This window comes from Durotheca rogersii, assembly GCF_024521655.1.
Source record: "Durotheca rogersii strain YMJ 92031201 chromosome Unknown GGS23scaffold_10, whole genome shotgun sequence".
Taxonomy (NCBI): domain Eukaryota; kingdom Fungi; phylum Ascomycota; class Sordariomycetes; order Xylariales; family Xylariaceae; genus Durotheca; species Durotheca rogersii.
The window spans coordinates 99,168-120,961 of NW_026251241.1; the positions used below are offsets into that span (position 1 = coordinate 99,168).

The following is a 21,794-nucleotide window of genomic DNA, read 5'->3' on the forward strand; positions in this document are numbered from 1 at the left end:
TAATTACATCTACAGGTTCGGCCAAGATCGCTGAACGGCTGAGACAGGCTTAACTTAGGGCCCCGGGGGAGGCCCAACAAGAATATCATTACCTGGATATCTACGACAGCACTGTCTCGTTTTCAGAATAATATCACACGGTAATATGGCGAAAGTATACATAGGCTAGGAAGACATGGGACGATCATATCTCGGTACGAATGGGTGGATACTCAGTTTCGCCCTATTTTATGCGTTATGGGATGAGGAGGGAGTAAAGAGCACCTGGTAGCATAAAATGCTACATATTAATATAGCTTCTTCCCATCAACGGCGTTGTTGGCTCTCGACGCCATTATATAGACACGTATATTCGTAGATTAGGGGTACAGTGAGTAGTGGGTAATAAATGAAATCATCGCGTGCCCGTCCCGAATCTCAGATAGCTGTAGCCTTGACGGTGACGCCGTCCTTCGGCCGCAGCACAAGGCGCCACATCTTCCAATCCTCGGGGTTAGGGGTGTTGGGGTCGCGCTTGAACTCGTACATGCTGAGGAGGCAGCAGAGCAGGACCTTCATCTCGGTCTCGGCGAACTTGCGGCCGATGCAGCCGCGCGGGCCTTGGAGGAAGGTCATGAACGCGTTGGCCGTAAATGTCGCAGGCAGGTTATCCCACCGGTCTGGGTCGAACTCGTCGACCGTCGGGCCCCAGTACATCGGAAGTCGGTTGATGACGTTAGCGAGGATGTACACGACCGTGCCCGCCGGTACCTTGTACGGCCCCAGATAATCGTCTGCGACCGCCTGCCGCACGGTCATGGGGATCGGCGGGATGAAGCGCAGCGACTCGCGGCACACGTTGTCGAGGAACGGTAGCTGGTCCGCATCCGCCGAGGCGATGCGCTCGGGGTCGAGGCGTGTGCGTTGGTTGAAGAGGAAGGGCATGTGGTCTTTGATTTCCTCTCGGAGCCGGGACTGGATCTCGGGGTGGGTGGACAGCAGATGGATCGTCCACGCGACGCCCGTCGCCGTCGTGTCGTGGCCGGCTCCCAAGAAGGTCATCACCTGATCGCGCATGGTTTCGAACGAGAGGCCAGCTTCTCCCTTGGCTTGGAGCTTCTTGTTGTCGCGAGCGATTAGAGCCAGAATGTCTTTGGCAGTGGTGTTTTGTTCGGCTTGCTCCTGCTTTTCCCTGATGATCTGGGTTGCCTTATTCAGGATAATCTCCCTGGAGACTCGGACGTCGTTATTCATCTTGGAAGGTATGTACTTGGAGGCGGGAATGAATGCCTGGAGCCCGTGCATAATTCGTGAACTCAGGTCGAAGGCGAAGACTAGGCGGTAAGCCTCACGGATGGGTGTTCCGGGATTTTCCAAGGAGTTGATGTCGTAGCCAAACCCGGCGCTCCCAATGATGTCGAGCGTCGTGCGGTTCAGCCACTCCAGAACTTCGAAAGACTTCGTCGACACTCTTTCGGCGGTCATCTCCTGTCGCCAACACTTGGCGAGGAGGAGAGACTTCTCCCAGAATACAGGAGTGAGTGCCCGAATGGATTGAATAGAAAACCCTGGAGCGAGAGACTTGCGCTGATGTACGTGTTCCGGACCTTCTGCCAGCAGCACGCCTTCGCCTAGGATTCGGACCATCCAGAGCTTGGCTCGTACAGGCTTGGGGTAATTGTACGGGTTCTTCACAGTCATCTGCTTGAGGGCTTCGTCGTCTGCAATAGATAGACGCTCAGCCCCAAAGGGGAAGAAGTATCTGATGATGGGGCCGTGTTCTTTGTGCCATCGTCGTTGAGGGACACCGCATTCTTCTGTAATAATGTCGACAAACTGGCCCCATAGAGGGAAGCCAGGCACCGTTGGGACGTGTCTCAACTCGGAAACATAGAAGGGAAATATCCAGCTGAGCCAAACAACGGCGTATAAGGGGATCACAACGGCTAACGATGTCGCGATAGTTGGTATAACTGGTAATTCAGCATGGCGTGCCCAAGCGAATGAGCCGAGCGCCGTAGCCGCCAGGACAGGTGCGGCAGTAACTTTGGACATGATTGGGAGGAGGACAATGGCGACAAGAGTTTTCGTTCGAGCCACCTGAAGGAGAACGAGCCCGAACACTCGGAGAGGAGGAGGTATATGAGATGGAACGTCGAGGGAGAAGTCTCAGGAGAGAGTATAGTCTCTAGGAGTACTCGCTCAGTTCCAGAGATTAATACGATCGGCGTGTGTGTTGTTATATACATGAGAGAATAAATATACACCCAAATATGCGATGAGGCCGTGTGGCAGGCAACACGTAAGACAGCGCATACATATAAACATAACATGTCGGGAGGGTCCACCTATTATCCCCAGGGGGAGACCGGAGGACTCTCCCCAGGTGCGCTACTGACTGGGTACCGGGATCGAGGCCACGTCGCAAAGTCGAGCCCCCCGGGAGAGGCCTTAGAGGCGTAAAGGTGCCGATACGACCAGCCAGAACTTTGTTTACCTAGGTCGCAATATCAGGACGGAGATCCGGGTGTGATTGACTGACATGTGAAAGAAATCCTTACAGATGATCAACCTACGCCTCGCCACGGCCCGATATCGACGACTCTACGAAAGCCGACGACAACCCTGCTGTCTAAGCCAGATCACGCCAGGGGCACCAGGGGGACGTCTACCTTACCCGTTATCATCAGGGAATATTGGGGATTGGTTCCTCCCTGGCCTTCTGCACAACCCTCGCCGTATAGATAATTCCGAGCTAGCTGAAATCCAATACGAAGAGACGCTGGCAGCCCTTCCAGACCGCTCCGCGCCATCATAATAAATAGAGCAGGGTAACAGAAAAGGGTTCTCAAATGGTAGGCTCCGTTGCCATCAAGCCTCACCGTCACAGTGATGGGGTCTGAGCAATGTTTCGGCGTTTAGACAAAGAGAGCCACCGCTCGTCTGCCCACCTACCGGCCCGAGAAGCAAGGATGGCAAGTATTACATAGAACTAGACAGACTAGTGAATGAATTGCCTTCAAAGTACTGCGAGCCACTCGGACGGGGGACGGGAATCTTATTGGTTGTCGAAGGAGAATAAGCAAGGATCAGGGGCATCGTGTGTATTCAGACATTGCTCGGGATGATCGAGGATGATTAAGCATGCCATCTGGAGTGAGACAATAACATATACTACGTAGTAGAGTCTCGTACCGGCAATTGCTATCGCGCCCTGGGATGGGGGCCGTCTTTGGTATCTAGGGAGAGAGCCAAGGGTCGCGTATCCCGGTACGGGTATCCCCCCCCTCATGCCTCGGACTAGGAGAATTCCCGCGTTTCCCGTGATCAGCAAAAGGGAAAAAAGCAACAGTATGAAGGCGTTTTACACCAATTTCGTCCTGTGTGGAGAATTTCTTATAGACCGGGTTCGGTGACCTCTTGGCCCAGACTAATATCAAGATTACAGAATCCAGACCCTCGAGTACTGCCGAGTTTCATTCTCTCGATCGATCTAACTTCACCCTCGACCTCTTCGTTCCTCTGCGGCTTTCGACTGGCTCTGTAGTGCAAGCGGTGTAATTTCGACTGCCTCAGCCCTTATTATAATAATATCCGCCTACTCTAACCCTGTCTATTTTATACCCTTGGGCGCCGCCAAGTTCCTTGCTTGTCCATAGAGATCAGTTCAGTTTCTTCTGCCTCACCTCCCCTTCTCACCCGACTTTGAGTCCCTTCTTCACCATGTCCACCGGCACCATCCTGTCTCCCACCATGTTGCCAGGCGTGATCCCGATCGCGCCGTGGCGGGCATTCGACAAGCTTTGGACGTCCGTCATGGGCTACCACGCCGAAGAATTCCGCTTCAAGGAGGGGATCACTCCGATGTCAACCCTCCGCGAAACCACAGTCATGATTGTCCTATACCTCGTCATAATTTTTGGGGGCCGTGAGTTCATGCGCAACCGTGAGCCGCTGAAGCTGAACGGCCTCTTCAAGGCTCATAACCTCTTCTTGACGTTGTTGAGCGGCGGTCTCCTGGTTCTCTTCATTGAGCAACTGGCCCCGAGCATCTGGAAGCATGGCCTTTACCGCAACATCTGCGCTGCCGAGGGTTGGACGAACGAGCTTGTTACTCTGTACTATGTGCGTGCACCTCCCTTTGCGCGATATACGCTATCTCCAATGGCAACACTAACCCCCGTAGCTTAATTATATCACGAAATACGTTGAGCTTATTGACACCGTCTTCCTTATGGTGAAGAAGAAGCCTCTCACGTTCCTCCACACGTATCACCACCCGGCCACCGCCCTCCTATGCTACACCCAGCTGGTCGGCAATACGTCGGTGTCTTGGGTCCCCATCACCCTGAATCTGACCGTACATGTGGTCATGTACTGGTATTACTTCCAAAGCGCCCGGGGCGTCAAGGTTTGGTGGAAGGAGTGGATTACCCGGATGCAGATCGGCCAGTTCATCCTCGATCTTGGTAAGAACTCGAAGCTTACCGGCCAGTACGACATTCGCGAACGCGCAGGCTGACATGTCGACACCAGGATTCGTCTACTTTGCAACTTGGGACTACGTCGCCAGTGTCCATGCACCCTGGCTACCCCACGTCGGCCGATGCGCTGGGAAGCCCGTGGCCGCTATCTGCGGTTGCTTGATCTTGAGCTCGTACCTCGTGCTCTTTGTCATGTTCTACATCGCTACCTACCGCAAGGCTGCTTCGCGTGTTACCAACAAGAAGAGCCACGAGAAGGTCGCGGTCTCATCGATGAAGCAGAGCGCCGCTAAAGTAGCTGACAGCTGCACTGGAGCGGAACACATCAAACGCCCGCTGGTGTCCAGAAAGTGATTCTCGTGCCATCCGCGTCCCAGGCTCCTCGCGCGGTCGACCGAGGGTCTTTCAGTCTAGAAACTCGGCATACTGCACCCCTGAGTGCATGCTTTAATGATAGCAATTTGCGATGCATATGTGGCGTTGGGCCCAGACGACGGTTTTGATCACGTTAATGGTTTTCCTGTACATAGTTCTGAACTTGTCGTAATCACAACCACCAGATACGTTTAGGTAGTAATTGGTGTTGGCGTCGTCTCAGTGTCACCCCGCTCCTCATCGTGGCTTTCGTACCTATCAGTCGTGTTGCCCCTGCGTTGTCCTCCCTACTCCAGCATGAGCCCAGATGTCGATACTGCTGCCTGCAACACCACTCTCCATGGGGCCGATGCGTCTCGACCCCTGCTACGTGAAGCCGGCGTAGGACTACCCGGCGCCTCTTTCGTCCACACTCACGTCCATTCAGTACAGTACCGATACAGGTCTGTACGGTATGGAACAATGTCGTCTTTGCTTCTTTCAATAGTCTTGTTAGGCACCCAGTGGCAACACGACTGAATGCATTGTACGAGCAGGACAGCAGGATTCGGTCCAAAGGGTAGAAGATAGGTACCTCACCCTAACAGGGGGATGCCCCCCCTGTATGTATCTACTTACCCATCTGCCACGCTAGAGACTTTCAGCCTCTTTCACAAGCTCGAGATCCTCAACACCATACCAGACAAAGCCAAGCGATCTACTTTCCTTTTCTGATGTCGATCCTCTCCAGATCCACCCCGTGGCGGACGGTACTGACTAGACCAATCATGCGTACCTAAATCCCTCCCGGCTGTACCCAGCTCCCGGAGATCCTGGTCAGCCCTAGTGTGCAGCGTGAACTATCACTTTCGGTCTCCGTCTGCTTGGCCGAGATCGATCGATGGTACCCTAGATGCATGAATCTATTACCTAGCTATATGAATCCTTGCTGAAGTCGAACTCCCCTAGCTCCTCTCTTCCACCATTCATCAACTATCACGATCCCATATCGTCATAGCGTCTGTGAGTTGTTAAGCCTGCCTACGTTTCCTTCATATCGTCTGAACGAACTGCCCGCCTAACTTCGGATTCGTATGGCCCGGACGCCGTTTTCGGGGATAAGGCCTCGTGTTTCGTAGACGCGCCTATTAGCATCTATATTGCCCCTCCCGCTTTGCGCCAAGCCGCAACCTGCGATTTCGCGGACTTTAGCCCGCAAGCCAGAGGCGCAGTAATTCGGCTGATATGCGGCCTTTGTTCTATGCGCCGAATGAGGCGGGTGTGTGAGGTGAAAACGGCATATCGAAAGGCCCCGCCCGTCCGGGAGGCGCCACTGTAGACAGGGCTCTCTGCATCCCGTTACACCACTGCAGAGCCTAGATATCCTTCCGATGTCATTACCACATCGATACGGGAAGCAGTGTAACCCTTCGCCAGACTTGGGTTCTCGAGCTCCATGGATGAGTCCCGTTTCATACGCCTCCTTGGGGACATGTGAGGACAATAGTGCATCGATGGAACAGCCGGGGGGGTGAGGGGGTGAGAGGGTGTTAACTGGGAGGGAGAGCAGAGTTAAGCGACCCTAATCTTCGGAAGAGGTTATTTAGCAGACGAACGGAGACTACTTCTTAAGAATACTCCTCTGGTTCTCTTCCCGAGACCCGTCCGGCCGATTATTGGATACAATGCGCCAGTAACCCACAACAGGCCCGTCCCAATCACTCCCTTGGTCGGTCACAATGCCATCCTATTCGCTCGCCCCTGTCGCTCGCTGGCCCTCCCTCTCCCAGAATAGAGGGAATGGCTTACTTGACCCAGGAAAATTGGTAATACTATCCTCGATAGCTCTGGGAGAAATCCATCCTGTTTGGAGCCTGCTCGGTCCTTGCTTTTCTGGGTTGACGTTTTCGGGAGAACTTACAAAGACTTCTGACCAAGCTGATCACAGCCATGTTCGACCTGGCATCTCGAGAGCTGCTCGGTGTACCACCAAGTACGTGTCGGGGGCGCCGGAGCTTGGTCTCTCGGTGATTTTAGGCTGGCTGCCGATCGAGGCTTCACAGTGTCTCATCTTACTGTCACCCGCTATCGCATGGGCAGGGCCAGCTGGTAAACACTAAATCCCCTGCTAGCAGGGCCTTAATTTCACCTTTTTATTTTGACGCTGTGAGATACATGTGCAAGAATGCTGTGGATGGGGACCGTTCCGTATGCCGCAGACATCTCTTATTAAACCGTAGTAGCGAAATCTCCCCTCCCTAAACCCGTTCCAAATCATAACTACGGGCATCAGCATTTTCCAAAGGCTTCCTCATCCTCGAAGCCTTTGAAGATGGCGGCCACATACATCCTAGGCTCTATCAACCAGAGTCGTGGGCCGGCCTTCGAGCTGGAGCCGGGAGACCATCATGGCGCCCTCGCTAGGCTTCAGTCGCCCATGCCCTCCATCACCAACTTCGTCTACCCTCATTTGACATGGTCGACGCTCTGGTTTACGCTCCTGTGCGTTTTTGTCGTCTTCAACTTGAAGAACTTGCCCTTTATGTGGCATGTAAGTTGCTCTGATTCTAACTTCCCTATCTCAAGACAGCGGTACTAACCCGACGATTAAGATGCGGATTCTGAACGCCTTTCGCTTCACCTTGCGGACGCAAAGGTCGCCAATACCTCTGAGTTCTGCCCACATTTTCCAGCCCATTATCACAACCTCGACGGCGCAACTTATGGAGATCGACTTCAACATCCACAAGACGAACTCTTCCTATTTCTCGGACATCGATGTTTCACGAGCCCACCTAACTTGCACCCTGTTCGCCAAGGGCATTGAGCAGATGCGCGGCGGGACAGGGGCGTACACGGGGTCAGGGAAGCCCTTGTTCGGGCTCGCTCTCGGCGCAGTCTCATGCCACTTCAAGCGCGAACTCCTGCCGTACGAAGAGTACGAGATGTGGTCTAAGATCCTTACCTGGGATGAGAAGTGGATCTACATCGTAACGCACTTTGTGCGCAAAGGTGCAGCAAGCCCAAAAAGCTATTCGCTGTACCCCGAGCAGTCGCCGGGCCATGACGGTGAGAGCAGCGGGTCCTCCAGCGATATCCGAGGCACAGACAGCAAGCCAGGAGAGCAGATTATCGCCACGGCCCTCAGCAAATGTGTCTTCAAGTCCGGACGCAAAACGATATCGCCGGAGCTAATGCTGCACATCTCGGGGCTGCTCCCAGACTCAGACGACTCCAAGGCAGAGATGCAAGGAATGACACGACAGGAAGTCGAGGGGCAAAGGATCAAGGGGCTCCAGCTCGTTCAACTCTTCTCAGAGCAGCAGCCGAGTCTAGACGCCGAGTTCGGTGGTACGGACTGCGAGGCGCTGGCTAGGCATAACGACGGCGCAGGCATTTCCGGCGTGGTCAGCACACTCATGCAGCTGGCTCACCTGAAAAGGACCCAGGCATTATGAACATCACGATGGCGATGGTGTTATGGCGTCGTTTGCATAAAGCTTTTTCCCTTCACGAACTACAGTAATATCCACGCCGACATGGTATATCTCCTACAGTACGGACACGACACCCAGGTTATCTAGAATGTCTACATATTAATTTCAAGCTTTTCGTGGTGTATGGGCTTGTCCCCAGGCAGGGCAACAGAAGGTTGGGTGGAGTGGAGGGTGAGCTGGATACACCGCGATGGACTCAGGCAGCCTACGCCGTAGCTTGCAACGTTACAAGACCTCACAACAATAGCATAGCGAAAGAGAGTAAACAATAAACTATTTTCCGTACATACTTGTCCCCTTTATTCTTTTTCCAAGACAGTGCCAACTCCAGAGACAGGCGGAATAACTGTTGCAAACTTAGTAAGGATCGCCTAGTCCTTTGTCTTCCTCGAGGGAGTTAAGCACCTGTAGCGTTTTTTACTGCATCTTGTATAGCTATTATGGTGAGTGACAAAGACCGCCCTCTGTCTTTTAATAAAGAGGGGGCACATTGTGTCCTAGAATGCATCTTAACGGGCCTGGTTCGGCGATACATTAGCTATGACATATTCCATCTCGATGTCTCCGGCTGCTATCTTTGATGAAAAAAATTTTTTTTTAATAAAAGCAACGCTACCACTTGGGGGGCACCTATATATGCCTTTTCTCGCGGCCAATACGAGTCGAGATATCGATGGTGGAAATACGCATACCTAGCTCCTAAGTGACTACGGACCTGGGTCGTATAGTTTGGAGACGTGTGGGAGCATCTGAGATCAGAGCCTGAATTGGGCGCCTCGGTGCCAGTTGGCGTGGGCTGCATGGCTTTTACTGATATTGCGCCGAATTGTGTGAGGGCGGGCAAGCCATAACACGCCTCGATTCCTGTCTTTGATAGAGGACGTTCCATACACGGATATACGTGAACCCAGGACTAGGATGACGGCATGACGTGCGAGGCCCTGGCATCCCGCCCGCGACATCGCTCTGGGAGCCGTGGGGGGAATGACACGGAGATTACGCAATATAGACTCGGTGTCCGTCGGGGTTCGCATTGCTTTACTTCGTATGTACTGGACGCGCGCAACGTGGTGTATGCATGTATGAGTCTCCTGTCCCCTGTCCTCTGAATCCTTCTCCTGAATCATAGAACTAAAACAGACATAAAAGGAGAGGTGTTAGCCAGGGTGGATGTGAGACATTGATACCACCTAGCCCAATATATGGCTGATCATCCAGACGCCACATATCCGCGAGGATCAGCGGCTTCAGCTCCCCCGTCGAGCTTCTACCCCAATTGTGTCACTGGAATCGGCACATTACGCATGCCTTCGAGCCAAGCCTAATAATAGCACCTCATAATATTGCGTGCCTTGCGGGTAGGTAATTGGAGACTTGGCTAGCATTCTTCGCTCCGAGTCCGAGGCCCGCGGCGGGTTCGGCGGCCGCTGCTAGGATGGGAATTCCGAGACACAACAACGCTATCGATCGCGCGGCCCTCCTGTCGCTGCAGCAAGGATTTTTCCTCTCACCGTCGTGGCCCTAGACGAAAACCCCTCTAGGCTGGCCCTACCTAACGTCTTTACGTCCCCCTATGTTCTCTCCGTCGACAGTTCTCGCTACAGTTGGATATGCGATCCCGTACCCAAGCCGGTAAGTGAGTGAGTCTCCGCCCCTGAACTTCCTTAAGCGGACACAGGGAGGCCTATTGGATCAATATCAAGTTCGTAAGTCGAGATAAGGTAACTTTGCTAGGTATCTAATGCGCTAACTAACCACAATCTGGTAGGGTCGATGCTGTTGTGACTTACGTCCCATCGGGATTAGATGCAAGTAGACGAGCCAAGCTCGGTGAACGCGTCGCTTTCAACAGCGGGGGGGGACCTGAGTGAAGAGGGCTTCAACTTATCAGAGCTTCCCATCTTCCATCTTGAAGACGAACTAGCGACTACTCTCTTCGCTGCCTTCGAGCATGGCAACAGGCGAAGGCGAGATGGAAGGGGATCAGGGCCGCCGTGTCTCCTCCACCCAGGACGACAACACATTGGTTTACCTGCCTGCGAGTTCCGAAGACGGTAGATCCAGCCCTTCCTCGACGAAATGGGATAGTGAAACCCAGTCGAGCGCCGTTATCACATCTGATTCTGGCGCTCCCTTCTGGCTCACCGAGGAGTTCATCGAGGACATCTCCAACTACCAGAAAGCTCACTCGAGGGGAGTATCGATGGCCTCAAGCAAGACCCTCATCACCGACCGGAGCGATATGGCCAGCCTGGTTCATCCTCCCATGCCGACTCGGGCACCGCGTACCAACACGTCGGATCCCGACCGCTACTCGTTGCTGGCTGACCTGCTCATCGACGCGGCCCCCCATCTCCGACACCTAGCAATCATAGGAACCGCGGAGTCGCCCTTCGGAGACGCCCTCGTCCCTCCGCGCCGCCTAGGTACTCCTGTCTCGGAGCAGCGCCACCCCGGGAAGCCCGGCATCAAGATAAGCAAGTCCTCGCAGCCGTACGAGCCAGAGATCAGCGAGGATTCCGGCGAGAGCAGCCGGGAGTCCTCTATAAACTCTAGAGCCGGCGGCACCGACGGTGAGCTCCTGAAAGGGCTCCCCTTGATCCTGCTCATCATCGGCCTCTCCCTGGTCGTTTTCTTAATCTCTATCGATCGCACAATCATTACTACCGTGAGTTCGAGAGACCCGGCATGGTCACAATCCCGTCTCGGAGAAGACTAACATACCCTCGATGTAGGCTATTCCTTTTATCACCAGCGAATTCAAATCCACGGCAGACATCGGATGGTATGGCTCGTCATACCTCCTCACGGCATGCGCCTTCCAGCCCGTCTTCGGACGGGTCTACACGCTCTTTAACACCAAATGGTCCTATCTCCTTTCTATGTTATTTTTTGAATTGGGTTCCTTAATCAGCGGCTTTGCGCCATCCTCGGTGGCCCTCATCATCGGGCGCGCCATCGCCGGCTTCGGCAGCGCTGGCATCCTGACCGGCAGTTTCGTTATCGTGGCCACGGCCGTGCCCCTCGCAGCCAGGCCTATTTACACAGCGGTGGTCGGGTTAATGTAAGTATCTCGGAGGTCTTAGCGGAGCGAATCTCGACGGGAAAGCTAATAGTCACCCGAATAGGTTTGGAGTCGGGGCCACCGTCGGACCTCTGATGGGTGGTGTCTTCACGGACTTGATCGTGAGTATTCCGCTGGCCCGCGGTAGAGAATCGGCTTGCTAATGCTAGTCTAGACATGGAGGTGGTGCTTCTGGATCAACCTCCCGGTAGGAGCTGCGACGATGGTCGTTATGGTGCTCGTATACCACCCAAGGCCTCGAGCCAGGCACCAGCGGACGGTCTTTTCTCGCCTCATCGATCTTGATCTAGTCGGTAACATCATCTTGCTCTCCAGCGCGGTGATGTTGTTCCTAGCCCTGGAGTATACGCTCACCGGGGCCGCGTGGTCAAGCGCGAGTGTTATCGGTCTCCTCTGCGGCGCTGGCGTCACCACTATGGTGTTAGTAGTCTGGCTGTGGTGGAAGAAGGACAGTGCTCTGATTCCGCCGGCCATCATCAAGCAGAGGACGGTCGCAGCATCTTGCCTCATGGCATTTTTCACATATGGAGCTCTGCTCATACACACTTATTTCCTTCCTCTCTGGTTTCAGGCCATCCTCGATTTCAGCGCTATAAAGTCAGGAGTCGCCATGATTCCCTACTTCGTGGCTAACGCCCTCTTCTCTGTTATATCTGGCGTGTTTGTTTCGGCCGTCGGCTACTTCACGCCGCCTGCTATCATCGGTAGCGCGATCGGTACTGTCGGTTGCGGTATCGTTAGCCTGTTCCACCCGGGCATGAGTACGGCGATGTGGATCGGGTTTGAGATTCTCGCGGCGGCTGGCTTCGGCATGTCGATCCAGCAGGGTTTCACAGCAGTGCAGACTGTCCTGCCCAAGGACCAGCTAGCCGTCGGAACTGCGGCTGTCGTCGCCTCACAGTCCCTGGGGGGCGCCGTGTTCATCTCCGTCGGTAACAGCGTCTTCCAGAACCGGCTCCTAGCGCTCATTCAGCACGCGAACATTCAAGATGTCGACGTTGAGACAATCATCGAAGCGGGCGCCGTCGCGTTCCGAAAGGTTGTACCAGCTGAAGACGTGCCGGCGCTCCTAGCGCAGTATCACGCCGCTCTGCATACCGTATTAATCGTTTCGATCCCTCTCGGAGGGCTGGCGTTTCTCTCTTGCTGCTTCCTTCAGTGGAAGTCTGTCAAAAAGGCACCAATAGAGCCTCTTGGTCCTCCCAGCCCTGCTAGGGACACCGAGAAAGCGAGATCGGTAGAAGACCGGGTCTGAAAGAATGTCATAGCATAAGAGGAGTTGTATCCCACTCCCACGTTGTATTTCTATAATTCGCATTGCATCATATGGTGTTGGTAGTTCAATTTTTTAATATCCTTCCCATGTTGAGGGTTAAGATTCTGGATTGTGTCGTAAGGAATTGGGGAGTCAGCATGACTAGACTGCCAACCCGATCAGCCTCCCCTATCCATTTAAAGGGGTTCACCGCCCCGCCCTGATGATGCCTTTTTAGATGCCACCAACAAGAATGTTGAATTGTACGCCCTGCCCCCTCTCTTCTTGTAGCATCCAAGCCGTCAACTTGATATAACAGTATTAATTGTTGGTATGGTTGTTCTGATGAACTTTGCCAATAGTGTAATATTTAGGGCAACATTTCGAGCTCTTGCTAGTCAGAATCTCTTTAGCTCAGTTATGCCACGAAGCGAGAAGATACACCACAATGCTGTAAACGTAATATAGTAGGTAGCGTAGTGATTCATATGATTAGAAGTTCTAGTTAACCTTACGAAAAGAGCCGTGGGATCAGAAAGCTTGCTACCTGTTGATAATTTCACCACCCCCTCTGTTCGCTAAGGAGGTCGTATCGCAAGCCTGCTCGTGATAGTGCCAAAGAGGCACTAAGGGTGGGGGATCCGAGCAAGGCATAGTTGCTGGATGAAATGACTGATAGCACCTACGACGGATGAACCTAGTGGAACAGTGAAGGGTAGCAAGGCCTAGCTACTTTAGATCTTAATAAAAGGTCCATGAGAGGTACAGGGACTAGACAGGAGACCATAGGGACTCGGTCACATCACTTTCAAATCGGAAGACCTATTCGACTCGCTCTATATGCGGCATTACTGGCCTCGGGTGGGTGAAACATATCACGAGACGGAGTTCGAGAGCTGCTATCACCACGCAAGGCAATACGAGTCTGGATGAGAGTCTTCCTGACAACGGGATGGCCAGAGTTGCTATCTAGGGGTGTCGTCACTCAACGCCCCAAACCCGAAGTGCTAACAGCGATCGTGAGCCTCTGGGTATAGGTATCGGGAGATCCTCCCATCATTCTCCCAGAGATCACAAAGGCGGAGAATCACAATATGAGCCCCCAGGCGACACGTCTAGTTTAGAGGTAACAATGATAGTGGAGTATACAGTACAATTATATATATAGGCATATTTTAGGTATATTTTCAGGAGAATGACTGCTTTTCCCCCAGTACACAGTTAATATAGTCCATAACCAACCAACGGACAGACTCGCCAGCTTCACCAATCTAATTTCGTCGTTGCCGAGTGTGGACTTCTAAAGTCTTCTTGCAGATGATCGGCACCATCGCGACATGATAACACAATATGTAGCCGAAGTTCGTGAGAAGAATTAAAAAAAAAAAAAGAACTTGCCGCCTCCCCTGCCCCTTTTCTTCGCCGCAAGGCAAAACGCTCCTGTACAGTCTCGCCGCCCCCGCTGCGCCACGTCGTCATCATCATCGTCGTCGTCGTCGTCGTCGTCGTTTTTTCGTAGTCGCTCGGGTGGGAACGAGTGTAAGAAAGATAAAAATAAGAGGGGTATCTTAGATAGGCGGAGGAGGGGGAAATAACACAATAAAGCGCAACACCAGACATTAAACACCATGAGGCTCTCCTCGGTCCTCCACCCTTCAATCCGGCACTCCATATACGTCGAGGTTCGTTCAGCGTCGTACGATACCCCAATAAATAGAGGCGTAGAAAAGGCGTGTAATAGACCCACCGATCCACAGATCCATCCATGTGCCACCTCCTCTCTACACTTTTCTCGGGCTTTCATATCTCTTCCGTCGATCATCCTGCCTCCTATTGCACTCCCTCTCCTATCCCTTCACACCACGATGCTGATGCTCTTCCGGGTCTCCGCCTCCTCGACGGGGAAGCCGAAGACGAGCCGGAACAGGTCGCGCAGGAACGCGTACTGGCCGCCGGACCGGTGCGCCATCCACGCGACGCTCATCGCAACGTCAGCAGCGAGCGCCCGCCGTCCTCGCGCCGGCAGCTGGCCCGTCGCCCCGGCTCCTACCACCGTCTGCTGTTGCCGCAGGGATCCGTCTGCCGCCACGAGGTTCTTGTAGCTCTGCAGCAGCGCCGCGTGCGCCGGCAGCGGGCCGAACGACCCCGACGGCAGCGCCTTGACAAACGCCTGCAGCGACGGCCTCGCTGCCGCCCGCGGGCTTGTGCTGGTGCTGGTGTTGCCGCCCTCCGACCCCGAGACCGACGAGCCCCCGTTCCCCGCGTCCCGCGAGAATCCGACGTTCATCGCCGCCTTGAGGACCAGCATCTTGACGCGCGTCACGTTCGGGTCCTCGTTGGTCGTCGCTGTTGTCGCCGTGCTCGAAGTGCGCTGGCTGCTCTGGGAGTAGCCCGACAGGTTCGACGCGCTGCTCGACCACCTGCCGCCGCTGCCGCCGCTCCGGTTGCCCTCCGTGCCGAGTACCATGATGTTCGGCACACGCGGGCTCTGGCTCTCGGGCGAGATAGGCGTGTCCTCGAACTCAGTCACTGGTGTCTCTGGCACTGGGACCGGAGCCGGCTTGCGAGCCTTGGTACCGCTGTGGTTCTTGAGGCTGTTGGGTCTGGAGCGCGTCGAGGCGCGGCTCTCACGCCCCGACGGGTCGACCTCGCTGCCGCCGCCGTGCGACCACGACGACGACGAGAAGGTCGCCTGGCTCGGTCGCGGCGTGCCTCGGTCCGGCCGGATCTGCGTCCACCCCTCGCGGAACAGGTCGCACAGGTCCCAGCACGCCTGGACGGCAGAGCCGAGCAACTCCTCATCCGGCGCCCGCCTGTCGCGCTTGCTCTGCCGCAGGCTGAACAGCATCTCAGCGAGCGACCAACAGGCGGACAGTAATGAGTCCGTCTCCTCGCCGACCTCACCGCGCTGCTTCATTAGCCGATGGCATAGCGTGATGTAGAAATCCAGAGTCCGCTCCCGGAAGGCCTCGGGCAGGTTTCGGTTGTCTTGCGCGCTGTAGAGGCTGTCGGAGCTGTTAGCGTTTTCGGTCATCCTGTTGAATTTCGCTCGCAGGTTCACTCACTGGTTATTAAGCTCGAAACTCACGCGCAGCACCGAGTCTGCCACCTCGTCTTTGCGCTGCCGCACGTCGAACAGGGCCTGGCAGAAGTCCCGGCACAGGTCCAGGTTCGTGCGGACGTTGTACGACTCGTCGACGTCGTCGCGGTTGTCGTACAGCCGCTGGCAGAGCTTCCAGCAGCACTTCCAGGCCTTCTCGTGGCCGTCCGGAGTCCCCGACGTGCTAAACATTCTCTCACGATGGTGCGTGCTGAGGGTGGCTAGGGTGTTGCATAGAGTCCAGCATTCCTGTAGGGCGGTCTTTAGGGACCGGATCTCTATCTCTTCGCCCTCCTGCCCTCGAACGGGCGTGACGTATTCCTCGTCATCGTAGTCCTCTAAGTCGTGTTCTCCGTCCGTCTCTGGCTCCTTAGACTCCGGGATCACTTCAGAGAACTGTTAGTCGCGATATCGAGAGAGATCGGGAAGTTCTACTGACACTCGAGGCTACTAGCGCTCCTGGACCGTATCCTGGTTTCGTTTAATACCTCTTGTAGGTTCTGTGCCCTTGGTGTTGCGCTATCAATACTGTATCTAGCAGGTTTTACATCTGTCGAAAGGGGCGGCGGTGCTGGAAGGGCAGAGGATTTGGTCTGCGTAGGTTTAGAGGCTTGCTTCTGCCGTTCCATGGGAGGTGTGGGCTTACGTTTGAAGCATTGTCTCCAGCAGGCGGAGCATCCATCTCTTCCTGTCTCGAGACAGGGGGGGACTTGGGCGAAGTCTTGAGGGTCGACTCAGATTGCCTCGGGGAGCTTTCACTAGTCTTCTACGACAATAAGCAAGGTTGACTCAGCTGAGGATCGAGACTCCCATAACTCACCCAACTGTGGAAGCTCTCCGGGGCGTGTATGACAGACACGGCCTCTTCGCCGGAGACCCGCCACGCTTGATCGGGTATGTCCGTGCTGAGCATTAGCACCTAGTCCAAGTCAGCATGTTGCCATTGAAACGCTCCTCTTGTGTTTATTCCAACCACCAACCTGAGGCCGCGGATCGGGGTTTGCAGCGGTGGGTTGGGACCGAACCTCATCAGACACTTCATCCTCTATCTCCGTCGCTTCCGTTCCAACGGACGTAACTGGCGAAGGGCCGATATCGACCGGGCTCAGAAGATAGTTGCTGGTCGAGGACGGGCGGGCGGCAGGCATTGGCCGCAGGGAGCCGGATTCTACGGAGCCAGTAGACCTGATCTTTGTTAGCCCTACCACTAATTCACAACCCTGGGACGAGAGAGAGAAAGAGGAAGAGAGATTGAGAGAGTAAGAGAGAGGGTCACGAACGTCGGACGGAAGTGAGGACGAGGAGAAGCGGATGGTTCTGGCGAGGACATATTCACATGAGACAAGAAAGGAGCTATTATACTCCCGGTTGACGATCTCAACGGAGCTTCGAGAGCCATCGTTAGCTTAGCAGAGTTGCGATACTTCGGCCGCAATGTAGGCCGGGCGATGTTGAGAAGGAAGAAGGAGAAAAAAAAAAGCCTCGGAAGCGCTTGATAGTGGCTTTCGATTATCTAGTCGCGTCGCTTGTGCGCCCAGAAAGACGGCGTAGCGCGCTTATAACCACGCGACAACAGATAGGTAGGGATACAACGCAAGGAGGTCGCGAATTGGGTCGGGTCTGGATCCCGACAGTGGCCTGGATCGAGGCGGCCGAAGGTAGGGAAGCGGAAAAATATCTTTTCCCAACGACTCGACGAAGCGACGACCACGAGAGAGAGAAGACTGATCCCGACCGACACTGATGTCGCCTGCGGGGTTAACTACGCGACTTATAGCAATACCATCGCTAAGCTCAAGACCGGCTGGGTGGGCGATCGAAGGCGGTTGCAAGACCTGTCGGGAGAAGGGAGACGAAAATGAGGGAAAGGTAGGGATTAAAGAATATGGACTTTTCGCGAAGGCGGTTCGATGTGACTGGATGAGCAGAGCGCGGTGATGGGCTAAGTTGGTTCGACAGATGCGCCGAAGGAGGAGGGGCTGAAAAGATGTCAACTTGAGATTCGCCCAGGACGCTCCACTGGAACCCGAAAGGGATACTAGACGCAAAGTGGAGGTCACCCGCAGTGGGAGAGGGAGAGAAAGAGAGAGAGACGCACGGGCAGAAAGAGAGAGAGAAGCAGAGTAGAGGCTAGGTGCAGTAGTAGAACCAGCTACCCTGGGGGTGTGGAGGGATCCTTCGAGGTGGATGGTGAGCGACCCAGAAGAGGAGGGGGGGGGGAGTATAGCAGTGTGGCCTGTATCGACACGCGGCAGAAGGGCGGACTAACTCGTGGGAATCCTGCTTCTGCCGTCCTACTACGGCCGTACGCTCATGTCCCACACAAGTCAAGTTGCTATGGTGATGGCTGTAGAGGAGGATATGATGGTGAGGCTTTTCTGTGTCTTGGATCGATGATGATAATGATGATGATGGCGGTGATGCTTTGAGTTGAAGTCGATCTTCGACTTGCTGCATGAGATGGATGCCTCTAGGGTTGCGACTATGCCTCTGGCGCAACCGGCTCCCGCTCTCGAGTGCAGCTTTCTGACGAGTAGGAAGATAGCAAGGGAGGTGTCTCGGAGGGTGGTCTGCATGGGGATAGACAGGGGTACCGGCGCTTAAGCCACAGACGGATCGCATCGGCGGTCGAGTCACAAGAGTGCATTTTCACCTCTACCACTCCGAGGTCGACTATTCAGGGTTGTTTTTTTTACGAACCCATTTTGATCACCTCTCGTTTCTCACCAAGTCAAATTCAAAAAAAAAAAAAAAAAGGCAGCCGGAGACGACGTCGTAACCCAATGGGCTCATGGCACGCACGCAGAGGCCGTGTGAGCTGTCGCTTGCCCGCTTCACCTCGCTCTCATCTCGCTCTCATCCCATCCCCCTCGACACAGGCATTCATGCGACAAATCCCGACGGTCGAGGCGACAGCCAATTTGGGGCCTACGCAGGCAGCCCAAGCTACCCCCAACGTGGCGCACGTAAGATTGGACCGCCCTACTCTCCGTCTTCAGCCTGCGTTACATACGCAAGTGCCCCGAAGCAACGTGATATGCCCACCACGTACATAAGTAGGATGGATTGCATACATATCTAACTAGACTAGTACCTGTCATGGGGAGGGGAAGACAGAGACGAGGACCCGGTGGATATGACATGATAGGGTGATAGCGGGCGATGGAGCGTGAGAGCTAGAATAGACGCAAACAGCCGGGGCAGGATGGCACATACCTACACGTACATGGCGGGTATTTCACCCACAAGGGCCAATCCCTCGATGGGCTTGCCACGATAGTGTTCCCGAAGATCTGGCACCGCAGCCTTTTCTTAGCAGCTAACTGGGTTTCTCCATAGCCCGATGTGGGCCAACTGGGGAGGCTGTTGGTGTGTGTGTGTCTGACCTAGGCCGGCCAGCGTGATGCGACCTGAACGGTGCCTATCCCTACGTTTTAGCCTCTGCTTCTGTCCTCTCTCTGTGCGTGTGTCCCTCCTCGGCCGCCTTCTACTGGTCGTTGTTAGGCTCGCTCGGCACGCCGAGTCCGCGGCAGGGCTGCTTGCGATTCATCAATGGGAAACCCGAGTGGCGCGAGAGCGGGACTTGTTAGTTGGACTCCTCGACTTACGGGTTGTATTGCTTCGCTGTCCATCACGAGACCCGATGGGGAAACGCGTAAGGGCAAGGTTCGAACAGGCTCTCTTAACGAGCCAACTGTTTCCATCCTCGAATCCATGGTCGACAGTAGCAGGCTTGGGACAGATCGTCTCTGGACTTCCCGTTCTTAGCCCTTATGCCCATCGGCAGCCAACTAGCGCACGCGGAAACGTCTCTATTCACTTTGAATTCCTCGAATCTGCCCCGGCTTTGCTGTTGGTGTTACTGATGAAGCTGTATATGACAGATAAATGGTCAGAGCGTCTTAGACTTTTGCTTGCCTCTTACTCTTCTCAGCCTTTCTTGCCTTGGTCTTTGGGGGCTTCCTTTTCAGCTAGTTTGAGTAGTCCGTACATACCTAGTCACTGACACTGCCGGCGATACTGGTTGGTTGGCCGGCGCCCAGAACCGCGACATCGGGCGGGAAGAAAAGAAAAATTTGGCGTTTCAAATCGCCTAGAGTTAGTCCTAGAGAAGATGCCGTGGGCTTTTAATTCTATGAGGTTTCTAAACAAGTAGAAGCCGCAACGCACCTCACACAACTGATAGCAAGGCAAGCGGCCTTGCCTTCATACTATATGTTACAAATGATATATATATATACTATACATCGTACGCCTACTCATAAGACCTACATCGTGTAACCGGGATGGGAATACGCTGGCCTTGGAATCACCGCCCATCTTGTGAGAAGAGGACCCGAGGATATGAACCCCCCGCCATCATCACCTCCTCCCCTTCTCGCATCCCTGCTTAGCTTGTGGCCTGAAGCCCGGGGTCGGGCTTGTGGGAGATCACGTTTTCCAGAACGCCCAGCTCCCTGGCCTGCGTTGTTTACCAAGACGTGCATAGGCGCCGTAATACCTAATTACCTTAGGCCCATGTGTTATACACATATACAGGTATATATATAGTGTGTATACACAGTGCACCTGTCAAGTTTGATTGACACCCTGGGTAAAAAGCCCGACATGCAGCAAGCCCGAGTAGGACATCCACATCGACACTACTACACCATATGTGTACGTATGCTTGGTACGGCAAGGCATCCCTGGCCTTAGGTAACTTCTACTTAATAATTTCCCGGCTTGGGAACCGATCCTCGATGTTGGCTACATATCAAGATGCGTGTGTCCAGGGCCAACGCGACCCGAGTGACAGAACGACCACCCCACGACCACGTCAGTGAGGCACAGAACCCGGCAGCCCGGACACGTAAACATGGGCCTGTCGGAGTCTTGATACGCAAATGGCCTAGGGTCTACTACGGATAGGCAGGTTGGCACCTTTTAGTCAGACCAGGAAGAAACCTCTCCTCTCGACAACATTGGTACAACGGCTAAGGGGAAAGGATACGCAATAGCCTCTTCCTTTTTCTACCACCACGGGCACTGGGTGCGATCCCTGCTGAGTGGCGTGTGTGTAGGCAAGCCACGGGACTGGCGCAGGAGCTAGAAAGGCATGTTCCTTCTCGAGGATCTGTATCAGGCAAGGTAAGCAATGCACAGTAGCCTTCCACGATCCCGGGTGAGAGGACGAGAGGACGCCCGCTATGAGACGGGAAGAGCAAGGCCGGCCCAAGAAGCGGTGTAGGGAATAGCCGCTTCGTCAACACCCTACGGCCGTACGGCACCTCTTAGACGCGGTCGTTCACATCGAGCAGGGAGTGGCCTTTGTAGTGGCAGGCGAGTCTTTTGCTATGCCCGCGCGGGTTCGTAGCTAGTTCCTTGTAGGCCCCCAGACGAACACGTTTTCCCCGCGCAAGTTCCCAATATTCCGAGCCGTACTCCCGCGTTACGGCTCGCATAGTTTATCTCGTACGCCCGCCACAGGGATATCATGAAAACGCCTCTCACGATGCGTCGCCCTAACGCCAAGGAATGCAGTTCTGTACAACTATGACCAACAAACAGACCGCTCAGGAGTGCTGCGGTGTACGCAAATCTCGCGCCTATCGCTGCTGGAGCTGGATCTTCTTGTCATTTCGCCCGTCCGGGGTGTACCTACTCCGCTAGTTAGGAGCCTTACTTCTCGTACATACACGCAACTCGACACGGGACAGAGGAGGGGTAGTAGGGATTCGCACTTGAGCAGCTTCTCAATAAGGTCGACGTGGGTCATGATCATGCGACGGCAGCAATATCGCTTGAGGCCGAGCGTATCCATAGCGTCACTGTTTTCGGCTGTCAGTATAGGATCCCCGGGGATTAAGATGGCACGCAAACGAACCCGTCGGGGATACCCTCGTCGATAAGCTTAAGATATCGTTCCCACAGGTCGCCGGTTACCTGTTGGCATTCGAGTCAATACGGCGTCTGTACGCGGTGGGATGTGCGCGAGGGTGACGCCTACCTTCCCGCAGGAGAAGCATCTGATCGGGATGATCATGTTGTCGGTTATCGA

The 21,794-nt window shown here is 54.5% G+C and overlaps 7 protein-coding genes across 7 annotated transcripts; 4 read left to right on the forward strand and 3 right to left on the reverse strand.

The window, feature by feature from the left end:
- Positions 1–80: 80 nt before the first annotated feature.
- On the reverse strand, positions 81–2,669 carry GGS23DRAFT_47573 (cytochrome P450 78A3). The gene is made up of 3 exons (XM_051514260.1): positions 2,657–2,669; positions 2,541–2,604; positions 81–2,476 (listed from the first exon to the last, which is right to left on the reverse strand). The coding sequence occupies exon 3, from the start codon at positions 2,032–2,034 to the stop codon at positions 418–420; it is 1,617 nt and encodes a 538-aa protein (XP_051371710.1). The 5' UTR covers positions 2,035–2,476; positions 2,541–2,604; positions 2,657–2,669; the 3' UTR covers positions 81–417.
- A 1,033-nt stretch (positions 2,670–3,702) lies between these two features.
- GGS23DRAFT_609413 (GNS1/SUR4 membrane protein) lies at positions 3,703–5,331 on the forward strand (the record flags this gene model as incomplete). Its single annotated transcript, XM_051520269.1, has 3 exons — positions 3,703–4,104; positions 4,166–4,448; positions 4,516–5,331. The coding sequence occupies 3 exons, from the start codon at positions 3,703–3,705 to the stop codon at positions 4,815–4,817; spliced, it is 987 nt and encodes a 328-aa protein (XP_051371711.1). The 3' UTR covers positions 4,818–5,331.
- A 1,712-nt stretch (positions 5,332–7,043) lies between these two features.
- Positions 7,044–8,617, forward strand: GGS23DRAFT_47587 (uncharacterized protein). Its single transcript, XM_051514261.1, has 2 exons — positions 7,044–7,368; positions 7,430–8,617. The coding sequence occupies exons 1-2, from the start codon at positions 7,150–7,152 to the stop codon at positions 8,273–8,275; spliced, it is 1,065 nt and encodes a 354-aa protein (XP_051371712.1). The 5' UTR covers positions 7,044–7,149; the 3' UTR covers positions 8,276–8,617.
- A 1,502-nt stretch (positions 8,618–10,119) lies between these two features.
- Positions 10,120–13,098, forward strand: GGS23DRAFT_567739 (MFS general substrate transporter). Its single transcript, XM_051516359.1, has 4 exons — positions 10,120–10,982; positions 11,050–11,378; positions 11,443–11,500; positions 11,554–13,098. Exons 1-4 carry the CDS (start codon positions 10,266–10,268, stop codon positions 12,652–12,654), a joined length of 2,205 nt encoding a protein of 734 aa, XP_051371713.1. The 5' UTR covers positions 10,120–10,265; the 3' UTR covers positions 12,655–13,098.
- Positions 13,099–14,100: 1,002 nt separating this feature from the next.
- On the reverse strand, positions 14,101–17,433 carry GGS23DRAFT_47721 (uncharacterized protein). The gene is made up of 7 exons (XM_051514267.1): positions 17,035–17,433; positions 16,735–16,939; positions 16,575–16,673; positions 16,401–16,520; positions 16,194–16,347; positions 15,720–16,140; positions 14,101–15,659 (listed from the first exon to the last, which is right to left on the reverse strand). The coding sequence occupies exons 1-7, from the start codon at positions 17,151–17,153 to the stop codon at positions 14,510–14,512; spliced, it is 2,268 nt and encodes a 755-aa protein (XP_051371714.1). The 5' UTR covers positions 17,154–17,433; the 3' UTR covers positions 14,101–14,509.
- Positions 17,434–18,415: 982 nt separating this feature from the next.
- Positions 18,416–20,248, forward strand: GGS23DRAFT_567755 (uncharacterized protein). The gene has a single exon (XM_051516360.1). It carries the CDS (start codon positions 19,158–19,160, stop codon positions 19,758–19,760), a length of 603 nt encoding a protein of 200 aa, XP_051371715.1. The 5' UTR covers positions 18,416–19,157; the 3' UTR covers positions 19,761–20,248.
- A 1,094-nt stretch (positions 20,249–21,342) lies between these two features.
- GGS23DRAFT_596777 (DNA-directed RNA polymerases I/II/III subunit 10) lies at positions 21,343–21,779 on the reverse strand (the record flags this gene model as incomplete). Its single annotated transcript, XM_051518526.1, has 4 exons — positions 21,343–21,394; positions 21,478–21,564; positions 21,621–21,679; positions 21,744–21,779. 4 exons carry the CDS (start codon positions 21,777–21,779, stop codon positions 21,343–21,345), a joined length of 234 nt encoding a protein of 77 aa, XP_051371716.1.
- Between the last annotated feature and the right edge of the window lie 15 nt (positions 21,780–21,794).